This window comes from Biomphalaria glabrata, chromosome 4 (assembly GCF_947242115.1).
Source record: "Biomphalaria glabrata chromosome 4, xgBioGlab47.1, whole genome shotgun sequence".
NCBI lineage: Eukaryota > Metazoa > Mollusca > Gastropoda > Planorbidae > Biomphalaria > Biomphalaria glabrata.
Window position 1 is genome coordinate 5,703,965 of NC_074714.1, and position 25,632 is coordinate 5,729,596.

Below are 25,632 nucleotides of genomic sequence, written 5' to 3' on the forward strand. Positions count from 1 at the left end.
ATAAATAGATACAATCTCACAAAAAAAATTCCCGTTGACAGGAAACACTGTGAAAGAACTAGACCAGTGTTTCTCAAACTCATTTTGATTGTATAAAGACCTATATGACCAGTATATTTGGAAAACATATGCCATGAATGTTCATAAAATGTTGGTCTTTTTGTCTTTTTTTTTTTTTGAATTACTATTTTGTAGAGAGCGTGTTTTATAGTTTTCAAGTGTTTGAGCAGGGGCGGACTGGCTATATACGTTTGTGAAAATTGCCCGAGGGCCGATACCCAAATACGCCGGTAGGGCCAACTAAATTGTTAAAGGTTTTTATAGTATTCTCTTATAAAAGGGCCCTTCTGAGCGTCGTGTTAAAAATCTTTTACAGACTCAAAAGTGTAATACTCATTTAATCTTAACCTTTTTTTGCGATAAAAAGTAATATGCTTAATCAGTACACAGCATACTAGCAGGCTTCATCCTTTTAGGGCCGACATACTTAGACATTAAAAAAGCAACGTAAGACCTAGACTTGTCTATATTTCGTATAATTTTCACTGTATGCATGTGTACAGTTCTCGATACATATAAAACTAAACACAATGCGGACAGATAGACCTAGAATTGGAGGCCCATCATATGATATACAAGCTATGGGACTGATGGTATAGAAATGCCAGGGCCAGCCCGTCCCTTGTGTGAGCTTCGAAAAATGTTAATCCAACAAGATTAAAGTAAGAAGAGGTGGAATGGGCTGATACCAAAACATTTTCTCGCATTCCGAGCTTTAGAAATGCATACTCTTGGGCTCTACAGCGCACATTTTATCCTAGTAAAAATAAATGCAGGTCAAATAAATTTTAATAAAGTGGAAGGAAGCACTTGCCTATAATATATGGCTTAAGTCATTTAAGATAGATCTAGTGCACGCTGGTATGTTATGATCAAGATTGTAGCACAAGATCATCATTGTGTTAAATTAAACGTCACGGAATTTTTTTTTTGGTCACGCAAAACAGAACTCTGTTTAATTACCAGCAGGGAGAAATTTTAACTGTTTAATCCTAAACAAGATAAAAAAGTAACTCTTCGGCGGATACCTATCGAAATGTTTTCTTCTTCTTCAAATACAATTTTTGGTCGAGGTCATTGCAGAAAATTCTAGCTAAAACAGTTTTGCATTCTGAAAGATCATATGTTGAAAAACGTCTCTTAAGATCATATGTTGAAAAACGTCTCTTAAGATCATATGTTGAAAAACGTCTCTTAAGATCATATGTTGAAAAACGTCTTATAAGATCATATGTTGAAAAACGTCTCTTAAGATCATATGTTGAAAAACGTCTCTTAAGATTATATGTTGAAAAACGTCTCTTAAGATCATATGCTGAAAAACGTCTCTTAAGATCATATGTTGAAAAACGTCTCTTAAGATCATATGTTGAAAAACAACTTCTCGTATCTACACTTTTGTACTTTAAGACTTGTTGATACTAGTGTCACATTTACAGGTTTGATATTCAAACATGGATTTATATCTTGAATAAAATACTTTTTCGTTAATTTCTTGAAAGATAAATTGAACGACTTCCCTGATATCAGCACGGCGCTGGGTGTGCGCGACCAGCATTGTGAGAAACGCTGAGATTTAGAGCATTTTTTTTATATATATCTTAACCCTTGTGAATCAGATGATTCACTTCATTGAGGCGTTGGCTTGCTGATGTCATTAGCTTGTGTATGTGTTTATAGGTATAGTAAAATGTGGTTTGGAACTAAGAAATGCAACCAGGTTACGTGTGCACTAAAAGTACTTGGTTCAATGTCCTACCCTAACCTTGACCTTAACATATTGAAATAAAACCTTCACCAATCCCTTAATCTGTTTGGCAAAATACATAGTAAAATGAATGGAAATGTGACTTTATTGTAAATAGTCTTAAACAGTAAATAGTATTAAAAAATTCCCTCTTTCTGACCTTGCGATCTAAAGGACAGATGAAGGTAAGGTCATCTCTTTTTTTTTAGCCAATGATTAACGAGCAGGGTGTCATGTGGCACAACGACCAACCGCCTTGACTTTCCCCAACATGTCAGGTACCCTTTACAGTAGGGTGGACTCAGGGGCGCCCTGAAAATCCCGAAAATCAAAATCCCATTCTTCACCATGATGCAAGCCCAGGACTCCGGGTTTCGGAAACCAAGCTCTTAACCCCTCATTCCCAAGATCTTGACAAATTTGACACCTCTGACGGTTGTACGTACGACGGCTATATTTGGAACCTTCGGACGACTGTGGCACCTTCTCCACTGGATGACATATTTGACACATTTCTACGGCTGTTCCTAACCACTGCTTGTATAGTGAATTGATGAACAACCCCAACGAGAATAAATTGGCATCTTGAACGTGATAACCACTTCTCCATCGTTCAGTTTTTTTTTTCTGGCAAACTTTGACGTCTGCCATACTTACTAACCAACCTGCAACAGTTTAAACAAGTCTTCGACAGTTGTGTTGCAACAAACTAGAACTGCATACGATAGTTCTACACAACTATATAGCCTCTTACTAGGAGGAGGAGAATTTGCACTCTTCATTAAGGTCTTCAACCACATACATATCTTTCAACTAAATCTGTTACTAGATCCAAATTTCTAGTCGAGACTACTTTTAATGGGACTAATCAATGTCCCAGTTCGATATACTCTGCAAAATCCTTACCAAGGCCCCCACGTATTTAAATTCGGCCCTGTTTGCATTCCAATCCAAAGATTAAGTAGTGCAGGATATCAGATAGTAAATTAATTTTTTAATAGAAATTTTTAGATTTTTAAATATAACACACTGTAGGCCAAAGATCGAGAAAGTCCCTATGTCGCAGAGACTAAAAAGTTACCAAAGAATTAACTATGAAAACTTTAGCTTGGAGATTAAGTGACGCAATAGTTATTATAGATGAAAGGGTGGTGACCTATGAACTCACAGTTAATCCAAAGAAAGATTTTTAAAGGAGCCTTGTGGAACCTGTTGGTACATGGACTTCAGTATTGTTGAAGCCTTCTCGACAATTACCTTGACAGCTCTTAGCATAATATTTCGGGTTACAGTTAGGGCTGCACCCATCATTGGACAATCGAGCAGATGGTCTCAACGTACAGCGCCTTTTGTCATAAAGTGCAATGACATAATCTATATATATAATTCTCTTCTTCGCTCAACAGTTTGGACGAGAAGAAGAAGTAAAGGAAAGATCACTCTTTTATTTCTGCGGATAGAGTTATCCCACGAACTTTACGAGCCTTGCGTGTAGCGAAGTCATATAAAAATTCTATTTCCTACATAGATCACGCTCAGCAAGAATTACCTAATGTTTCAATCTATCTACGAGAATTGTTGAACTAAAGTAATTCTTCATTAGTTTGAAAAGTTTCTTTCACCAGATTCCAAAATTACTGGATAATGCCGTTTTTTTTTTATCGCGCATAGGATTGGCATTTTCCTTATTGAATGACACCCCAAAATGACAATTTTTGTCTATATATTTCAGGACATTCGTATGTGTTTTCTAAAGATTTTAATAATTTCCGGATATTTCCAGGACTTTTTCGTATAGTTTGCAATTTCAGGAGATTTTCAGGACCTCCTGGTAAATTGACAGGAGGCCGCGGGAAATCTGTTAAAAGTTATACAATGGTTTAATTTAATAATTTATACACCTAGAATTAGCGCGGGTCCTATGAAAGTGCGGTCAGCTAAGGCCGGCCCTGCAGAAATAGCGGCGTATGCTTCGCCGCCGGTCGACTAGTAAACATAAGATTATAGCGGTTTAGTAGTCTATTGTGACGTCTTCAATGAAACCGAAGTAAAGGTCAACCTTTTTTTTTTCTTTAATAACACACACACACATACACACACACGCACGAACAAGTTATGCTAACGTAAAACAATAAAAGATAAGAACAATCGTTTAGTAATGTATTCTCTTTAATAACAACATACACTGTTTATAAACTTAGCAGCTTCTCTGTATAACAACTTTGTATTGAATAAATGTCTTTAAAGTGATGGCAGTGATGATTTTACATATATTTACCTCATTAATTTTAGACATTTTCATTTTTATACATATTTAATCAAACATAGAAATGGGTGCATGTAATTTGCATAATATTAAGTATATGCATTCTTTTAACCAACAATAGAAATATTAATATCAACAAAAATAAATATCAATAAATGACAATGCTGGTATCTTTGTTCTAATTTTATATATTCCATAATACAACTTGATCTTGATGTTATTTTACTAGTGATTTTTAATGGACTCACTTTAATCCTGGACTAGCTTGTATGTTTTGTTCACAATATACAAACTTATTAAAACGCCTCAAAAGCATTGTAATGGTCTCGAGAACTAGACAACAAACAACTCACTGATACATTCCTAGATTCTGATCAACAATGTAGAGACTGAGTTTGATAAAATAAAAGGTAATATAACAGGAATTCCTACATTATGCTCTCGATATAGTAAATTTTTTTTTTCATAATTTTTCTAACAAGTATAATAAATAAATAATAAATGGTAAAAAAAAATATGATAAATAAAACATTAAATTAGTGTCAAAATAGAAAGCGATTCTTTACCTTGCATTGTCAATATTCCATGTCAAATAATGTCTTAAAATTTATTACGCTTTTTTTTTTGGAGCCAGTGGGAGGCGGGGGTCTAGGATTCATAGTTTTTTTGTTTTTTTCCTTCTCAAAGTCTAATGGGTAATTTAAAAAAAAAAAACAAAAATTAAATCATTCTAGTAAGGGGATCGAACTCACAGTATTCGCGCATATTAGCACGATGCTCTAACGAACTGAGCCAAACGTCTTTTTAACAAATACTCAAATATAAACACGTAGATTTTTGTATAGTGGGAAGCGTGGTCGAGAGGCCAAGTGCCCTTGAACTTGGCTTGGCTTGGCTACCTAGAAGGGGGCTCACCCGACTCGGGCAGAGTTTTAGAGTTGTGTTTACTGAGCGCCTAAAGGCAGCACGGAAAACCAACTCCTAGATACCCCCTCCCGCGCCCCCCCCCCCCCCCCACTGGTCCACAAATGAGATTGGACCAAAAGCGCTCCATGAAAGTAGCGCTATATAAAAGCGATAATATACATAGATAAAGATCTTCAAATGACATCTAAATAAAAAAAAATGTAGCCCAATACTGATTTAATTAATATCTAAGTTTATTTAATAATTAATATAGTGATCTTTCTGTTATGTAAAAAAAATGTTTTGTCTCGCAGCTTGAGTTTTTGTGAGAAATTCCATCAGATAATGAAATGTTATCTAAATAAAAGATTTAATTTTTTATATTGCCAGAAAATGTTAATAGTGCGATCTGGTAGTTAAAACAAGAAACCAAAAATAGTATGAACGAGAGGGCTAAGAGTGGTTACGAAATGAAAGTTTCCCCCAGATAGGGCAGTGCAGTATTACAGCTTATAGGAAACCATTTCTTGATTGTCTACGAAAACAAGTTTTGAGATTGGCCAATATGAACAGCATGTATGCTCTCCTGACACAAAGAAGATTACGCTGGCTCGGACATGTCACCCGCATGCCGGATGGTAGAATCCCGAAAGATATCTTATATGCTGAGCTTGTGGAAGGAGTCAGACCCAAGGGCCGCCCAAGACTAACATATAGAGATGTCTGCAAGCGAGACATGAGAGCCTCAGGCATCAGCGAAAGTACGTGGGAAAACATAGCCAATGACCGGAGTGCATGGAGACAGACTGTGCGTGCTGGGACAACCCTTGCTGAGAACAAAAGATTTGAAGCGGCTTTAATCAAGAGGGAAAAAAAGAAAGCTGCCCTGTCCGCTAGCCCTGAATCAGAGGCATACACATGTACGAATTGTGGCAAAGTCTGCCGTTCTAGAATTGGCTTGATTAGCCACACCAGATTCTGCCCCGTCTCAAGATTAAGCCAAAACCAGTGACTCATTTGGGCGCATCCATTGCCTTTCAAGACAAAAGGAGCCATATATACAAAACATGCTCTGACAGAAGTGCGTACCAAAACTTGGTTAGGACTATTTCTTAATGAGTAGATTAAAAACATTGTTTTAAATTTTCAGCATTTAGTGTGAATATGTGTTATAAGTAAAGAAACAATTGAAAGCTATTAATTGAGATTATTAAAGAAACTAATATAATCCTTTTTTATTGATTTCATCTTTTAACGTACTTGTTACTATGTTTCAACAGGTTGATATTCAACATGGTTGATCTTGTTAGTAACATTACAAGGTTACAAAGAAGGTTTTTGTAGTAACAGAAACTCAAAATCGGCCCCTAAAGTGGTCCACTCAAGTAGGTACACAATCTGTCTCTGCGTCTACGTATATAAAGCGCTACTAATACTGTTTTATTGTAAAGCCGATTAACGACATGATAACCAAGGGTATTGTAATGTATTGATGTTATTATTTTTACATCTTGGTTATTCAAATAACTGATAGTTAAGTTTATAAGGTTCCATATGAACCTGTCCAAACTATTGTTATTGACTGTTAGTTAAATTGATGATTTTCTTAACAGCCTATCTCCCAATCAAGGCCTCAAGGAATAAGCCTTTCCCTCTGGTTAAATAAAGGCGATCGAATTGTAACCATGGCACACTTCACAAGCGTACAATATGAAAAACTAAATATTAAATGTAGTTTAAATTATATTCGTATTACATATATACATATATATACTAAATACCATCCTTCACTTTTAAAACAAAAGTAAACACTTTATTCTATAAACGGTATAACAAAAAATACTTAATTAAGTTGTAAAATAGTTTTATAACAGTTGTTGTAGAAAAAAATTAAAACCATGTCCATATATATTCAGAAAAGATATTGAAAATTGGCCTCCTTTGTTAAAATGCCCACAGGTTGTTTTTTTTTTTTAAGTTTTGTAAAAATGGATTGAAAAAAAAAAATGCTTGCATAGTTAATTAAAAAAAAAACGGTTTGCTTTTAGAAAATAAAAAAAAAGACAATAGCGTTGCATCACATCTTTTTAAAGGTCTAAAATATCTTGATATTGGATTTTCAATATCTTTTATAGTTTTTTTTGCTACCTAAACGGGACGATAGACAGACCATACTAGACTAATAGCACCCTTTTCCCTATTGGGTTTCGCTAAAAATGATGAAGAACTGGATTTCAGTTGATATAATGGCCCGCATTTACAGTAATAGATGTGATGGACAGCTCTTAGCATTCTTACTTGTTCGATCAACAAAAGACATAACACAACTGATGTGGTTTAGAGGTTAAAAGATAAAAGATAAAAGTCCAATCTCAAAAAAAGAGGATAAATGAAAGACAAAGGCAGACTGATATTTGTGTCAACGGAATCACATTATTTGATTTTTAAATTTTTCGCCGTAGATTTGTACTTAAAGTAAATTTAAACAAGAAACGTCTGATTCTAAAGCTTTTTCTACATAAATAAAGTCTACTTCAAGGATAAAGATATCTTAAAAATGTAATCACATTCCTACATGAAATAACAAATAACAAATTAAGAGCATGGAGGATTACAAATAACTAGTTTTCAATCAACTAATTTGGCTATTGTGTAACTAATAAACGCGAGCACTTTTTTCCCTTATTGCACAATGTCGGAAAAGAATGATCCCAATAAAAAACAAGCAAAATAATTTTTTGTAAAAATCTTTCGTTAAAAAAAAATTATCTAAAGGAAATAACTCCGCCCTTACAACAATATCTCTAATAATGTAGTTATTTCTTTAATTTTATATATCTAACAAAATTAATTACAAATGGACTAATTGGTTCATTTTTAACTGATTCATGTTTTGTTAAGTACAATAAATAAAAGTTTTAAGTGTCAACTTGTTCCGAGAATGGATTTGGGAGAATTGGGGGGAAAAAACATATTTAGACGTATCAGTTAATACTGAAGAACTAATTTTCCCTTAATGGTATTAAACACAATAAGTAATTAGCAGTAATTTTTATGAATTCATGTTTTGTATATGCTAATGAATAACTACGTTAAGTTTCATCTTAATCCGAGAATGGGTCAATGTTTGTAAAAGGCTTCACATGTTTCGGGTGTTTTTCCAGAGTTGAAGACCATTTCTTTCCCAGTCCAAACCTCCCACAGGACGACGGGGGATGGGAGCTGGCAGTGTTTGAGCCCGGAACCATTGATAAATCCTAAAGACAGTCCAGCGCGCAAACCGCACAACCAGATAGCCATAGGTTTGGGAGAAATAACATGTACAACCTTTTTAACAGACAGACAGACTGACAGAGTAGGTTTATATAAGTTTTCTAGGACTGCTCTTGAACAACTTGATAAAATACAGTCCCAAGCACTAAGATTTGTCTGTGGAACCTTTAGGACAAGTCCAGTGAATGCGGCTGAAATAATGGCTAATATAGCTCCACTAACCCTTAGGAGGGAAAGGTCAGTACTGACCTGCTATGAGCGGTATAAAAGGCTGGATGAATACCTCCCAGCTAGAAAACTAGTGGATGGTTGGAGATGCAGAAGACGTATCCAGATGCAGTCTTTTATGCATCATGCCACTAGACTATCTGATGAAGCTGGCCTCTCCACCAACCGACAAAACATTCAACGCTTTGATCCCCTTCCCCCTTGGTGTCGCCCAACAACCCCAGACATACGCTTGAAATTAGTAGACCCTAATGCCACTCAGCAAAGCCGTTCATCTAACGACCTTCAAATCCTAGCTCTGGAGACCATTAATACCTTCAAGCCCAGTGCTATTTTTGCATACACTGATGGATCGGCATCAATAGATTCTGGAAGAGCAGGCTATGGAGCCTACATCGACTTTCTTGGCTCTCAAACAGTCAAAATCTTTGGACCATGTGGTAGTGTTTGCAGTTTTGATGCGGAGACCATGGCAGTCTGTGAAGCCTTAAAAGTCATTGACTCTCAACTCGGCGAGGGACATTTGAGGGCAACACAGAATGTTGTGGTCACTGACTCAAAATCTGTACTACATGCTTTGCAAAGCCCCGGACCATGGCCCCCCAATATCAACACTGTCATCATGGCTTCACATAACATCAAACAACGCTATGGCACCCCTGTAATAATGCAGTGGGTACCGAGTCACATAGGTGTGACTGGCAACACAATCGCAGACTCTTTGGCCCACCAGGGAGGGCAAATTCCACCCACTGATCAGGCTGTAAGCTTTCATCAAGCCCTGGCTATAATACAAAAAACAGAAATGGAAAAGTGGTTTGAGTGCTGGGACAAGTCCCAAAAAGCCCGTGGAGTCTGGGAGCGCATGGGGCGCCCTGACCGCACTTCCCCGTGGTGGAGGCTGTCCAGGCCTGAGCAAGCTATTATAGCACAGTGAAGGACAGGCCACTGTCCTGTTGGCTCATATTTCTCGCGGCTATGGCCAAATTTCGATTCACGGTGCCCTCGCTGCGGGGAAGAAGAGGAAACCGTGCCTCATATTCTGTTTGACTGCCCCAGACTTGCTGATCTCCGTCTCGACAGGTCTGGGAAACCCAAAATTCTCGACCTGTATGGCGACATTCATGCACTACGCAAGACAGCAGGGTTTCTGTCCAGGGCTTTTGCAAGAGAGGATTTGAGCCTCTCAAGCCCTCACTCTAATGGAGTTTGATGATGATGATGATGATGATATAAGTTTTCTAAAAGACATATTACGATAGTAATGTATTTGTATCAAAAGCTGTTCTGTTTGCAGGGCCGGTTTTAAGACCCAGGACCTCCGTACGAGACGCCCCACCCCCGAGATATTTTTTTTTATATTCGAATTTTGACGGATCAGAAACTTTAACATTTTTCTCTACAAAATATTTTTTTTTCGTATTTTTACAGACATAACTTTCAATCTTACTAATTACAACATTGTTTAGGTTAAGAAGGGTCCACGTGTAGCACTGTTGCAATATTTTGACCTAAAATCAGCTCCGTACTTACTTGATCTCAACAAACTAAAAAAAAATAAAATTTAAAAAAAAATCCTGCTCCTGTGCCTCCAGATACTTAAATCCGGCCCTGTCTATTTGTAGATTTTCCAGTTATGAATATACGTCTTATTCCTATGATTTCACTCCTGCATTCCGGACAATATGAAGGGTTTAAGGAGCACTCGACACAGGAGACCAGATGACCGCACGGTAAGAACGCCACCTGAACATCACTGTTCTTACAGAGTTTACATATCACCAACTGGCGTAGGCTGCTGCTGGCTTTCCTCAACTGCTTGATTTCCTCTGAAAATTATTTTTAAAGACGTTTAGACGATTAAGTAGTTATATAATAAAACAATCGTACAACAAAACAAAATCCAAACCACTGCCTTAAATAAAATGTATTAGATTTATTATTTCAACTTAGTGATATGTTGAGCTTCAGTTTTGACCGTATAAAAATAAAAGGGAGCCTATCTCGTAATTTTTTTTGGTTACTCCAAGGTTTTGACGTTTAACAGTATGCTCCCCTTTCACCCGCTTCAACGTTTGATCAAATTTTAGATTTATTGAAAAATATCAGTTACATCAGGGGTTCTCAACCTGTGGGTCGCGACCCCCTTGGGGGGTCGATTGACGATTTGCCAGGGGTCGCCTAAGACCATCGAAAGTATGGATTGTTTTTGTCTATTCTTCTTTTGCTGTGTGTGGGGGGAGAGGGAAGGGGGTCGCGGCCACGAGGGGGATTCTAAAAATGGGACGCCGAACTTAAAAGGTTGAGAACCGCTGAGTTACATGCTTGGCACATAGACTAAATAATCATTTATATTATATCTAAACTGGAAATAGGAAACATATCCTTATCTATGATTTATAGATTCACAGACCTATACAGAGATAGATTTTTACGTATCAGGTTAGGTACACTTAAATAGATTTTTGATGTTCAATTACTACATCTAGTTCTAAAAATTTACATTGGTTAGAGTATTAAAAAAGGACTATACTTCCTATAACTACTTTGCAAAACAACGCCTTGTTTCAAATTTTAAAAACAATTAACCAACATTTTTTGTAATGTTAAAAGATCTCCATGTCCAGTCTATAGTGTCACGAGTTGAGACTGTAAACCTATTTCAACCAGTTCCTAGAAGCCGAGGTCAAGCCAGTGCTGACCAGTGTAAACAAGTTAATTTTAGTCTCCCAATCAGAGAAAGAGGTTAAGTGGAAAAAATAGCAGACGTCAGATTCTATGAGGTCACAGTTAATGAAATAATTAGGGGAAAAGTTTTCTATGATTCTGGAAAATACGTTTAAGAAAAGTATAAATTAGGGGAAAGTCAGTTTGTCGGGGTCCTCGCATAGTAACGGTTTTGGTAGAGTAATAGGTCCTGGCATTGTAACGGTCTTTGTTTAGTAACGGACTTCTGAGGATACATTAGTTGAAGTTACATTAGTTGAAGTAATACTAGTAAAAGTTATTGTGGTATAGTATCTTTAGGTTTTGTTTCATGAAGAATTAAGTCAAGTTGTTATTGAATTAAGAAGTTATATATATATATATATGTAATCTGAAGAAGTTTATTAAAGAACATTTTTTATTATTTATAGCTTTTATATAGCGCTACTTTCATGCTTATAGTATGCTCAGAGCGCTTTGGTCCAATCTCATTTGTGGACCAGTGAGGAGGAGGGGGTATCCAGGAGTTGGTTTTCCATGCTGTCTTTAGGCGCTCAATAAACACAACTCTGCCCCAGTAGGGTGTCGAACCTCGAGCCCCCTTCTAGGTAGCCAAGACAAGCCAAGTTCAACACGCACTTGGCCTCTCGACCACGCTTCCCACTTTTGAAAGAATACAGATGTTTCTTCACTGAATTATCAAGTTATAAATATAATCTCCGGCGTGTGATGATTCTGTTTAATTAGCAATAATAAAGAATTTACCAAGAAATAAATAGAAATCGTCACTAGATATAATATATATATACAGATCTAAGTCTATGGCTTAACATTACTAGGCTAATCATTGTACATAAATATATCGAGGTACTATTAAAAACAATATTGAATGCTATAATTTGTGTTCAAGTTATAAAAAAACTAAATATCCGTAATATTGTTAATTTTGGACATTGAAGACATTGCAACATGCTTCGTTGTGGTGGAATTGTACTGAAGGTTTGCAAGTAGGGCAGACAGACACAAAAAGCTTTCTATTTCGGAATAATTGGTGTAGTAAACATAGAAAGCTTTGCATTTTAAAAAGCAAATCATAATTGTTTTGTACACTTTCCAGCACTTCGAGAATACATGTCAAAACTTTATCGCTGAATGCATTAGTTTTAAATCTTAGTTGGCAAAGCAGCGCTATTTTGACAATGATCTGTACATTTCTTCAACTTTATTTTTCCATTAACTTTCGCTTCGGGCAGTGGTTTCTCCTGATGTCGACACACATTGTCTCATATCACTTTTTTTTTTAGGATTATCTAGAAGGGGAAGAGCACCGTTCTTAAAACTACATCTACCAATAATGTACAAGTTATTTCCCTTACTCGCTATCAAAGAACGTAATTAATTACATCCAATTAATTGACCAATTGAGTATTTTTTGTTTATTGATTCATGGATTCATGTTTTCTTAGGTACAATAAATCATTGTTCAAAGTATCAACTTGATCGGAGAATGCGTGATATAAGACTAAGACTAAGACTAAGACTAAGACTGCTTTATTGATCCTTACGGAAATTTGTTGTGATTACAAGGACTCTTTTCTCATATAAAGATAACACAACAGAAAAATACACATAAATACAACAGACACAACATAAAGAGTTCATTCAGCGACTACACACAGGTATCTTGGTGCATTTCATGTTCCCTGATCAATGAGTGGCGGTGATAGAGTCTGAACGAGTCAGGTACGAACGAGTTGTTGTACCGCTCCGTTCTTGTTTTGATTGACAGCAGTCGCCCACTTCGCGACGACCTGACGTAGTTCTGATGGAGCGGGTGGCCGTTGTCTTCCATGATTTTTTCGATTTTTCTTTGGCACTTTTGTTCAAAAAATTACTTTAAATGTGGTAATGTTGTGAGTGTAATTTTTGATGCTTTTTTAATGATGTTTTCTAGACGTCGCAACAGTTTAGATGAGGCGTTGCCTTGCCAACAACTTATTCCGTATGTTAGCAGATTTTGTATAGTCGCGCCGTAAAAAGTCTCAACGAGATAACGCCAACAGTTATTTAAGGGGACTAAGCCCAAAGAATTTAGCCATAAAATTTTTTATTGATTCATGTCATGTCTATGTCAATGAATAATTGTGCGAAGTTCCAGCTTGAACCGAGGTCCGAGATTGGGTATTGGATAAATAACGTGTGCACACTTTTTAACAGACAGAGTTGATTTCAGCTTTGTAATAAAACGTAAATCTTAAAGAGGAAGCTGTTGCACTTACGTGTATCGATAAAAATAAAAATATAATCTAGACAAAATCTATAATTTTGTGTACTAGTGTACTATACACTGGAAGTTCCACAAGGTTGTCATTGCCGGAAGTGGTAATGGATATAAGCACTCCACTACCTATAAAATGCTTCCTAATGGCACGCGTCTCAAATAGCCTCTGACAACCAGTCCAACTCCTGGCCTTCACGTGTGGCTCAGATATTGAGTCCGGCGGAACTGTTCTCACCAACAGTTCTCACCCACCTGGGAGAATGAAAACTCTGAATTCAAACCTCTGTTGCCTTGCAGCTATACCCAATCATGGGAAAGGCTTCGGGAGTCAACCCTGAGGAAAAATCAGGAGCTGGCAACCCTAAGGCAGTTTCAAGCACCCAGTGCTACACTCTGGCATAACCTGCGACTCCGCTGACCCCAAACTGTATCGGCACTGCCGTTCCTTTGGATACATCAGGGGGGAACTGATGTGTGGGCGACATCGTTCCGACCACAGCTAATGCCCAGGCATTCATCTCATTTCTATGAGATGATCCATAGTCGCTTGGCGACTGAAGGAGGCCATATATATCTATACTGGAATATAAACGTACCCAGGTCTTGAGGTGATACGGTTGCTGTCGTCTCTTCTTCCTGATGACAAAGTTCTTCCATCGTTTCCTTGATAGCATCAGAAGATAACATTCCTCCTGGTATACAATGAATATCAGATATCAAAGTTTAATTTGTAAATGTTACACTTATACACATTAAATGTACACAAGCTTGAAAAGGTTTTGTTTTGAAAAGCGAATCAAGTGAAACATCCAAAAGCTATTTAGTTGTTTTTTTTTTTAGTTTAATTAAATATTCTCTGCAATTTTTAGCATTGGAAAAATCGAATTTTAGAAGATTTGAGATTTGTGGCGCAATAGTTGGCAACTGCAATCTTTCACTATTGCGTCATTGATAATTTTTATTCCACAAAGGTCGTTTCTTGAAATGTCTCCCAAACGTTGTATGATATAATGCTTGCGTACTTCTTATAGAGTCCCTTTAACCGCCCAAAGGTTTTCTAAATTGATTACTCTTTATAGAGCTTTTAAAAAAAGTCACGTGATTACTAACCGCTTCGTCGAGCCCGTACAGAGAAATGTATATTTAGGGTAAGCACCTATTGGAGCCCGGATCATCTTCCGAGGACAAAGACAAAAACTTAAAGCTTCAAAAAAATAAATCAGAAAGGAATGTCTGTTCAGATATTTTGATAAAGACTTCATGCTATGTACAATTACAGGACTAAGACCAGGACCACCTCAATGATCCTTATGGAAATTTGTTGTGATTACAAGGACTCTTTTTCTCATATAAAGACATCACAACAGAAACATACATATAAATAGATAAGACTCAATATAAAGAGTTCATTGAGCGACCACACACCGGGATATGTTTAGCAGCCTCAGAAGATCAGTTGCACCCACCAAACGCCACAACAACTCACCTAAAGATTTAACACGACTTGCTGCCCTCAGAGTTAAACTTTCATCTAGTCCGTGGTCTAGTAAAACTCTAACGGATGGTTCATTTAAAAGAGAGTCTGGTTCATCAACTAATAAAAAAACAAACAAACAAAAATACTTTAAAAAAAAAAATGCAAAGCTTATGTTAGTAAAGGTGTATTAATTGGTTTGCATCAGTCATGTATTTAAATTTGTTATAAGTCTATTTCTAACAATAATAAATCAGAGCTATATGAAATATTTTTACCTATTATTTTTTGTTTAGCGCTAGTTTATGCTTTTAGCGTTCTCAATACGCAATGATCCTATCACTTGATGTCTGCACCAGTTGATAAAAAAGCGAGGTAGAAGAAAGAAGTGGAATACTTGGTGAAAGTTGCCGTGGTAGATTTATTTAACAAAATGTATGACTAGAATTCAGCGATGTACTTATGAAACTAGAAGATTTTATACATATCTATTGTTTGTTTCAAACTTTTAAGTGACGATACAAAGTATAATGGGGACTTATTAAACTTAAAGGGGTCGTGGTGGCTGAGTGATAAAGCGCTTGGCTTCCAAACGGAGAAGTCCCGTTTTCAAATATCGGTGAAAGACTGTGACTTTCAACTCTTTCTCTCTGTAATTATTTTCTCATTCTGGTGGAATCAACTCTGGTATCGTCAGTTAGGAGGGAAAGAGTTAATTTCTGGATTTTTAGGACAAACAGGAGTCCACTCAACTCTCTACCTGACATTAGTTGGTGAAAGTAAAGGCGATTGGTCGTTGTTATCCATTGGCAGAAGAAACAGATGACCTTTGCACCATCATCCGCTTAGATCGCAAGGTACTTTTTTAAAATCAATTTTACCACCATATGTGCCAAGTGAATTTTTTTTCCGTTCGATACTCAACAAAATAAATAATTATTAATAGTTAACTAATTGTTAGTGTGTGTCTGTGTGTGTTGTTTTTTCATGGATTTTTTTTTGTCAGGTATAAGATACAATTGTGCTAAAATTAAACTTGATCCTAGACTAGGTGTTGGAGAAAAAACAACGTGTAGACCTACACACTTTTTACCAGGCAGACAGACAGACAGAGTGACTTGATAAAAGCTTTGCGATAAAACAAAATTAGATAATTTTTTTTCCTTAAATAAATAGATCATTTAGTTACAATTCTTAAGACTTACAGTAACTTGAAACAGACGCTAACGATGAGGTATCCGCCGTCGTGTTCGAGCTCTGAAAATAGTTTATTGAATAGTTTGAACCCTATAAATATTAATACGAAGACAATTATAGATTGACACAGATATTAAACAATGTAATATTATTTTAAAACTATAATATAATTTAGTTAATGGATTCATGATTATAACTATCAAGAAATTGAAAGTTCTATTATTATCAACATCGAAGTCTAAAATAGCTTTTTGCTTACCCACATAACTAATACGACTACATATTTTATCGGATAAAAGAATTGCAGAGCATACCAGATTAATTGCCCTGTAAAATAAAGCAGTTCTCGGGATAAATAAATGTTAATGCTTATGGAAACAAATATTACCATATGAGAAGTTAAATATCTTATCTGAATTACTGTAGTTATAGTATGGGCATTGATTCTTGTAACAAAACCTAAATTCAAATATTCACGCTTCAGCGTAAACAGAAGTGTAGTGGTTTCCAAACTTTTACCTCTACGTAACACTTAACACTTTTTCCTTAACGTAACACTTACTGAAAGTTTTTGCGTATTAGTTCACGTGGTGGCCTACTAGTTAATTATTCCAGAAGTTCAAGAAACACCTACTAAAGCATCGGGGAACACTAGGGTTAGGCAGAACACAATTTGGAAAACACTGCAGTAGTGGATTGCCGTTAAGACAAAGATAAATGGCTTGTACGCAATAAAAGATGAGATTTACCAATATCAAACATTGTGAAGATTGATAATCATAAGCTCATAAAAAATTAATAAGTTCCCCTTTCAAATCCTGTCATCTGTTTCTACGTCCCACTTTTAACGAGGGTGTCATGTGACCAGCACATGAGATTTTCCACAGCTAAAGTCAGTTATCCACTAGAGCTAGGTGGACCCTTTAATAAATCAATAAAATTCTAGAAAAAGAAAAGAAACTTTTTTTTTTCAACGTATCAGTTCGAGTGTTATAGTATGTGCATCGAAGTTTTCTCTCTCTCTCTCTCCCTCTCTCTCTATCGTTCATTATTTATTTTTTTACATAATAATGTACTATTTTAAAATTGTGGCGCTCTAGAGAAAGCCATAGAGTTTTGTTGTGGTCTAAAGAAGTAAAAAAGGTAGTAGAAATTAACATATTTTAAAAAAATAAGACTTTCTTACAATTTGTTTAACGTCTTTGTTACTAAGTGAAATTCTAAATCACTGTGTCTAGCGCTTATTCTCATTCTCAATTTCTTGTTAGCCTTATCCCAATGACTAGCAGGGTTATGAGAGGTCGTTGCATTGAGCTATTTGGTGTGTCTGTTTGTAGTTACTGTAAAATGTAACAAAATTGAATTATTTTAATACGAAGATTAAGAAGGAGTGCATTTCACGTGATTACACAATCGTAGTTTGTTTTTGTTAAACAAAAAAAAAACATCTACATAAAAAAAAAGCAGCATATCAGAGGGCTCCATATATTAGATGTTAGATTTTATGACCTTGTGCTGTACTTACCTTTTACCTTTACCTGTACCTTAGTCTATTGGACCGTTGAGGCACCAAGCAAGACTCGTCGACCGTCTTTCTCCATTCCTGCCTGTCCTTTGCCCTGTATAGAACCTCTTTCAATGACAGGCCCGTTCATTCTTTTATGTTGTCCTCCCATCGCTTTCTCTGTCTGCCTCTTCTTCTTTTTCCTGGTTCTGTTCCCTGAAGGAAGGTTTTTGCGAGCCCCGAAGATCTTGTAATATAGCCATAGATTTTGAGCTTGCGTTTTTTCACTATAGTTAGCAGGTCATCATGGGGTCCGATCTCTTGGTTTGTGATGCTGTCTTTGAACGTGATACCAAGGATCCTTCTATAGCATCTCAATTCCATAGCTAGGATCCTCCTCTCTAGCTCTACAGTCAGCGTACACAAGCATATAAGAATGTGGCCATGACCAGGCAGCGCATCAGTCTGATTTTGGGGCCGAGGGCTAAGCCGTTGTCTGTCCATATTATTTTAAGTTTTGAAAGGGCTGTACTTAGAAACGCATTTGATTTGACTGTTAAGAAGGAATGGATATATATATAGAGAGAGAGAGAAAGAAAGAGAGAGAGAGACAGAGAGAAAGAAACAGAGAGATCTGATTGTTATTTTTCAACAGTACCTGTACTTCATTAATAAAATCAGACCCCATGCGCAGCTGAAGATACCCACACTGTGGAAACGCCTTGGCATGTTCTATCCATGGATGCTCCCTTTTTCGTCTTTCCCCAAGAGCACCTCCGCAGAAAAAACAGCAGACTGTTTTACCTTCACCTAAAAGAAGAGAAAAAACAACTAACCATGGCATAATAAATTGAACAAAAGTGTATATTTAAAATGTTACGTTTAGTAAAAGGTAAATTTTGTTCCTTTTAAATTGATGGTTAAATTTAGCACAACATTGAACGTAACCTGTGAAGTAGAATCCGGCATCAATAAGATGTTTCTTGTCTGCATAGGATATGTCTGGCCAATTGGTGAAAGTCTTAGCTCTGCTCTCCTTCGTTGTATATTGAGGAAACTTAGGTCTTCCTGTCTGAATGCCCAGTTCCGAGTAACTCCTTCGTGATTGCAGCACGTGTTCTTGTAATTGTGCTTGTTCCCCTTGAGTAACTTGCCTTCTGTCATTAATATATCCTTTCAGTGCAGTTTCAGATTGGAAAGACATAAGATGAATGCAGTTTGCTGATATTGTTCTTCTCTTCGTTGAGCCAGATCTATCATACATTTCAGTGTTATGATTCCTTGTTTCACAGCGCTCGTGTCTAGGCTCTCTTCTGGTCACACCGTGTGCTTGCGGGGAGCTCCTTAAGTTCTCAGACGTTGACGGCACTCTAGTCAATTGTCTGCCTTTTTTAATAGTTTGAGCTGGACAGAGTGGGCATACATCTTTTGGTAAACTAGACAGTGTTTCCGTTTTGTTCACTTGACTCTGGGGACAATGACTCGACAGTGTTGGATTTTCACTAAAGGAAGCATTTGATGTTGCGTAAAGACATGATGACGAGGGTATATCTTTATTGACATCCATATCTGTAGTCTGCTTTACATCACTATATCTGCTATCATCAGAGTATGCTGTACTCTGTGCGGGGTATTTATTGTAATCAGCATCTGCCAAAATAGCAAGGATCTCATCAACAGTGTTAGATCCAGCAGCAATAGGTATATTGCCACATTCTGTAGCATTTGCCATGGGGCAAACAGGAGACATCCTCTTGTGAACGGATGTGACATCTTCTGACTCAGTCCATTCGCTTTTAATGACATGACAAATATAACACATGACGGCATCATCTGATCCAGTGCCTATATAAACGAAGCCGTCACGAGCCAAAAGTAAAGCGAATTGGAAGGCACATTTTGGATACACGTGATACGTTCTGAGCCTTACTATTTCATAATTGAAATTAACCCTTAAACTGCCATTTGAAACTTGTGGACCGTGTACCATGTTGTGATGTACATGCTGAAGTGAAAATATCTGTAATACTGTTGAGTTTTGAGAATCACAACTTGGAGTCTTATTTCTAGTGCTACAATAAATATCTTTCCTTGCTAGATCATCTGTAATAAAAGACACACACACAAAAAAAACTAGTATTAAAAATGGTAATACTGCGTGTTTGTGATAGTTAAATAGTGCATGAATACTGTGTGAAGAACAAACGGTGGCCATTCAAAATTTAACAATCTTTTTAATATATTCTCTTTTAACATAAATATCTTTCGACTCCATAAAATACAAGTGCAAAGTGAAAAAAAAAAACGAGTCAAATAACAAAATGCCAAATATTAATTTACTTATACTTATGCACCAAAATCTTAGTAAACAAAGTTACAAAGACATTTTGTGTAGAGACAAAAACTCAAAATCGGCCCCCGAAGTGGACCACCCAAGCTGGTATAAAGACAGGTTTCAATATTTTCAGAAAGAATATCTGAATGAAATTCTATCAAAGGCAAATGACAGTAAATAATAGTGAAAGAAGGTTTCACAGATCTTATGTGGTGCCCCAACGGTCCAGTAGACCAAGGGATAGGTGAAAGTGAAGGTAAAGTTACAAGTGAACCTGGCCTAACTGTAGACATACAATGATTATCTAACTCATGGGTTCTCAACCTGCGGGTCGCGACCCCCTTGGGGGGTCGATTGACTATTTGCAAGGGGTCGCTTAAGACCATCAAAAATATGGATTGCTATTGTCTACTCTTCTGTTGCTGTATGTGTGTGTCCGGGGGGAAGGGTTGCGGCAGAGTGGGGGATTATAAAAAAGGGGTCGCCGAGCTTAAAAGGTTGAGAACCGCTGATCTAACTGATCTAATTCTTTTATAAAGGGTCAAGCTCTTATTGAAAGCCTTAAGAAGAAATAAAAACATTTCAGTAAAAACAAAATTCCTTTAGTTAAGTGCTCCGAGGTGACATCAACATTCTGCCTTTCACGCAATAATATGAAAACTACTACTTAAATGTTGTTTTAAATTAGTGCGTACCAATTAATACATGCTAAATAGATTTTTAGCGGCCCCCGAAAGGGGAAAAGACGCTATTAGTTTTGTGCAAAATGTCTGTCCGTCTGTCCGTCTGTCCGTCCGTCACGTTTAGATCTCGTAAACTAGAAAAGATATTGAAAATCCGACATCACAATATTTTAGACCATTCAAAGTTCTGATGCAACGGCTACTTTTTTTTTTCTAGACCTAATTTAAAAAGAACAGTAATCTTGTAAATGTCATTTTTGAACATTTTTTTTTATTGCGGAATTTTTTTTTTTTGAGGATTCGAATAAGAGATTGAGCCTTTTCGAAACAATTAGATCAATTATAAGACATCAGTTATGCCAGGGGAGGCGCGGTGGTTGAGCGGTAAAGCGCTTGGCTTTCGAACCGGGGGTCCCGGGTTCGAATCCTGGTGAAGACTGGGATTTTCAACTTCGGAATCTTTGGGCGCCTCTGAGTCCACTCAGCTCTAATGAGTACCTGACATTAGTTGGGGAAGAGTAACGGCGGTTGGTCGTTGTGCTGGCTACATGACACCCTCGTTAACCGTAGGCCACAAAAACAGATGAACTTTACATCATCTGCCCTATAGACCACAAGGTCTGAAAGGGGAACTAGTTAGGCCAGGTTCACATCTAACTTTACATTCACTTTCACCTATCCTTTGATCTGCGGGACCGTTGGGTTACTACACAAGATCTGTTAACCTTCTTTCTCCATTCTTATCTCTCATTTGTCTTTGATATCATTTCATTCGGATGTTCGGGGGCCGATTTTGAGTTTGTGTTTCCACACAAACTGTCTTTTGTAACCTTGTTTCTCTTTAAAAATATGTTTTCTGTCAATGTAGTAGTTAGTATGACAGAAATTACTTAACTTAGCAATACAATTGTTAAAAAAATGTATAAAGGATTGAATTCGTTTGGTATACAAAGTTCACTGGAGTACAAGCCTGACATTTTCATACTTTAGGGCTATGTCTGCCGCAGGGATGCCACGGACCTGATGTCTGGTAGCCCTACTTTTAAAACCTCCTACTATAGGGGTTGAATGCCAGAACTAAAGCTTAATAATTCTAGCACCGGACAAGCTATTGTTACTGTTGAGTCGCAACCAATTTTCTAGACTACGGTCAATTTCCAAGAAACTCTAGTCTGATTACAACACCATCTATACTGTACAATATATAATAACAAAACCTATCATTGGAGGCGCTGTGGCTGAGCTGTAAAGCACTTGGCTTACAAACCGAGGTTTCAGGTTCGAATCCTGGTGAAGACTAGGATATCTAATTTCAGGAACTTCGTGCGCCTCTGAAACCACCTGACCCTTGTGGGCCATAGAAACAGATGGCCTTTACATCAATGGATCGCAAGGTCTGAAAGGGCAACTTACTTTAAAGTCTATTATTGTTTTAGTTACTAACGAAGCGCACAGTTAAAAAAAGACCAAAAACCAAGAAAACGGACTCGCGATAGGATAGCAAGAAATACGTTACCATAAAAAAATCAACAAAAGCCTTAGGTAACTTAATTTAATCAAATTAAAATTCTACCTTTTTTCTTTTCTAGTGTGGAAGAGGAGCCTGCGGTAATCTCTTTTGAACCACTTTGGATAGTCCTGTAAAGTAAACTAGTAAAGTACAGTTTTGTTATAAGAATAATATATACGATAATAATTCACTAGTCCCTTAAAATAAATTATATTATTAGCGAAGGACAAAATTTTAAAATTTATTTATTATCAAACAATATTGGTGTGATATGTCACACTTTTGTGGTAAACAGTTCAAGGCAGCAAATTTCGGACAGATAAAGTTTGGCTGTATTCAAATTAAGTCACACGTGACGCAACATAAAAAGAAAAAAAAATATGAAGGAAGACCTTGATAGAAATGAGTTCAAGGTGAAGGCCGAAAAAATATGATTTCTATTGGTTAACAAGGAGAGCAAAGAAAAAAAATCCAAGTTGAAGGTTATTGGAAAAAAATGCCGCGATGTGACGTGATGTCTAGAACCTAGAAGCTTTGATGGTAAAGGTACAAATTAAAAAATACAAACAAGCAAAGAGCTAAAATTACGTAGACGAAAAGTTCAAAGAAAGACTCACAAGTCTGTTTCATTTTGCTGCAAACTCTTTGGTCTTAACAGACATTTTTTTCGCCTCTTTTCATGACGTCTTGGAAGCTTCCCTTGACATGTCCTAATGTTGTACTTTTCAAGACGGCTAGGACGCGTCCTCTGATATGTACCTATTTGGAACATCTCGTGGTTGCTTATAAGCTTCTTCTGAAATGTCTCCAAACGACATTTGTGCATTTTCTTAGCTTTGTTATCAGATGATATTTTGATACATTTTTTGAAACCTACTCTGGAGTTAAAGCAAATATTTTGTCGGGGACATAGACTTTCCGGCATTTTCCCTGAACAGCAAGTCCGTCGTGTAGCAGAAGCTAGAGTGGTTCAGAAGCAGTGCAAACTAGTTGGAAAAATAGAATTAAGCTCTTTAGACAGTACGAGAGCTGTTTACAATGAGTTTACAGAAACTTATACGTAAATTTAAAAGAAATAAATGAATATTTCAACAATCAAAATCACAAATTTAATTAAAAAGGGGTTGGCTTGGTCATGTCCGCCGGATAGAGGATGAACGTGTCCCGAAAATAATCCTTTATGGACAACTTGTGAGGTAATGAAAGGTCGCTTTGGCGGAGTGTTTAAGCACTTAGCTTTCGAACCGGGGACCTTGCGTTTGAAAATCGGTAAAAACTGGGATCTTAAATTTCAGGATTTTTAGGACGCCCCTGAGTACACCAAACTCTAATGGGTACCTAACTTTAGTTGATAAAAAAGTAAAGGAGGTTGGTCATTGTGCTGGCCACATGACACCCTCTTAACCGTGGACCACAAAAACAGGTGATCCTAACATGATCTGCCCGATATATGACAAGGTCTGAAATGAAACCTTGTGAGGTAGTGGACACAATAAAACCATGTCTCAACGTAGAAGACGTCAATGTTGACTACTGGGAAGACAAAATCCTTGACTGCAAGCACTATGTGAGGAGAAACGGTAACAAAGAACGCCTAGGAGAGCCAAAAAGCATCGGCATGAGCTCTGTCAAAAGCGTATATATATATATATATATATATATATATATATATATATATATATATATATATATATATATATATATATATATATATATCAAGGGCGTAGCCAGGATTTTTTCGGGGGGTGCGGGTTTTTTTCTTCCTTCGCCCCCCCCCCCAACCCAGCGAAAAAATTGTTATATATATGTGTATGTATGTGTGTGTACATAATCTTTTATACATTCTGACCCTTCATTCTTTTGGAAGACGTCTGCTGTACCCTAGAATAGGTTCTTCCTGGAATGGAAAAATTGTAGACTCCCCGCCCTTGCCACCGCCAAGCACTATTTCTGGTATTGAAAGCCAACAAAATGCTTATTCTGAGGTATTTACAGAAACAAAATAAAAACAAAAATTAGTCACTAAATTCGGGAATTTCATTTCGGGAAGGGGACGGGTCAATTCCCCCCCCCCCAGGCTACGCCCATGATGTTGGTACTAGAAGAGAAAACTGTTGTAGATCCGGCTGAAGTAATGGGAGTTTGAACTGTTTGGGGCTAAGTGACGTCCTGCATGATACCAGTGAACTGTTTTGAAGACCTGGAGCAACACTGGGAAGTGTGTCGGTGGTCTGTTCTAGTGTTGATTAGGACTTGTAGAACTTAACACATTACTCCCTGTGACTTGATAGCTGAAGTCCATGTCTAAGTATATGTTTATAGCTGTAAATAAATACATCGTCTATCATTACCTCCTTCCTTTCGTTGATTGCTTGCATTAGATTTACTACATATAATATATATAATATATATAAACAACAGAGGCAAAATAAGAACATTATTACACTTTTCAGAGTGGCTGAAAATATATTTAATGGCAACTTCCAATGCCATATTAAAAGAGGACGCACTATTTCGTATCCAATTAATCAAGTGGGGAAAAAAATGTTGCGGGGAACTCCCACGATTCGGGAAATGTTGTATCTTAGCTATCGGGTTAAGTAATTAATTTTTTATCTTTGAAAGCACTTCTCTTTGAATTAAAATAAACTGTGAAGGTATTGAAAGGCTCTAGAGTAGTCTAGAGTTTTATTAATCTGTGTATTTTCAACAGAAATAAATTACTGTGTTGGTTAAAATGAAACCCCAAGTACTTACAAAATTAAAACCGGTTAGCAGATCGCCATCTTGACGCCAACGTGGAGTTACGTAAGAAATTACGTGGAGTTATTAATGTTTCACTTTCATTTTCCCGATTTCTTTGATACGCTAAGGCTTTATAAATAGTTTTCTAAGAAATGTATACATATATTGATACTATACATATCATGGGCGTAGCCAGGATTTTTTTTCGGGGGGGGGGTAGGGAGGATTTTTTTTCGGTAGGGGGTTTTAAACTCAAAACCCCCGTTAGGGGATTTTAAACTCAAAACCCCCTGGAAGGGGTTTTAAATCAACCCCCCCCCCCTTGGCTGGGGCAAGTGTTGGTTAAGTATTAAAATCTCACCTAAAATAAACAAAATCAAAGCTAAAAATCATTCACTAAAGTCCGTCTCTCCGAAACGTGGGGGGGGGGGGGGGGGGATTTTTTTTCGGGGGGGGGGGGGTTGAGCCCCAACCAACCCCTGGCTACGCCCATGATACATATATAACCGCCCCTGGCTTCGGCCATGACACATATATAAGGGTTGTCTTCGAGTCCGAAGATTAATGAGGAAGCAATTTCTTGTCGCAACGCAGTCATATATAAATATATATATAATTAGGCCTTCATTACAAGATTTTACATTTTGTTGATTAGAGGTTATTAGTCTTTTTATTTGACTGACCATTTACATTGAATGTGATATTACTATTGCCTTT

General features: G+C 37.0%; 1 protein-coding gene across 1 annotated transcript; it reads right to left on the minus strand.

Annotated features, from left to right (window-relative positions):
- Positions 1-8,028: 8,028 nt before the first annotated feature.
- On the minus strand, positions 8,029-24,990 carry LOC106061668 (E3 ubiquitin-protein ligase XIAP-like). The gene is made up of 9 exons (XM_056026240.1): positions 24,928-24,990; positions 22,788-23,156; positions 22,234-22,310; positions 18,591-19,745; positions 18,301-18,452; positions 16,147-16,198; positions 14,954-15,061; positions 14,064-14,159; positions 8,029-10,309 (listed from the first exon to the last, which is right to left on the minus strand). Exons 2-9 carry the CDS (start codon positions 23,093-23,095, stop codon positions 10,080-10,082), a joined length of 2,178 nt encoding a protein of 725 aa, XP_055882215.1. The 5' UTR covers positions 23,096-23,156; positions 24,928-24,990; the 3' UTR covers positions 8,029-10,079.
- Positions 24,991-25,632: the final 642 nt, after the last annotated feature.

What these genes read in the sequence shown, in the direction of transcription:
- LOC106061668 (XM_056026240.1), bottom strand. Translation starts at nt 23,095, where the DNA reads ATGCCGGAAAGTCTATGTCCCCGACAAAATATTTGCTTTAACTCCAGA. An exon ending in AGCGTCTGTTTCAAGTTACT is followed by an intron (nt 15,062 to 16,146) that starts GTAAGTCTTAAG and finishes TTTTTTTATTAG; the next exon opens with TTGATGAACCAGACTCTCTT. An exon ending in CGTATCACCTCAAGACCTGG is followed by an intron (nt 10,310 to 14,063) that starts GTACGTTTATAT and finishes AATAATTTTCAG; the next exon opens with AGGAAATCAAGCAGTTGAGG.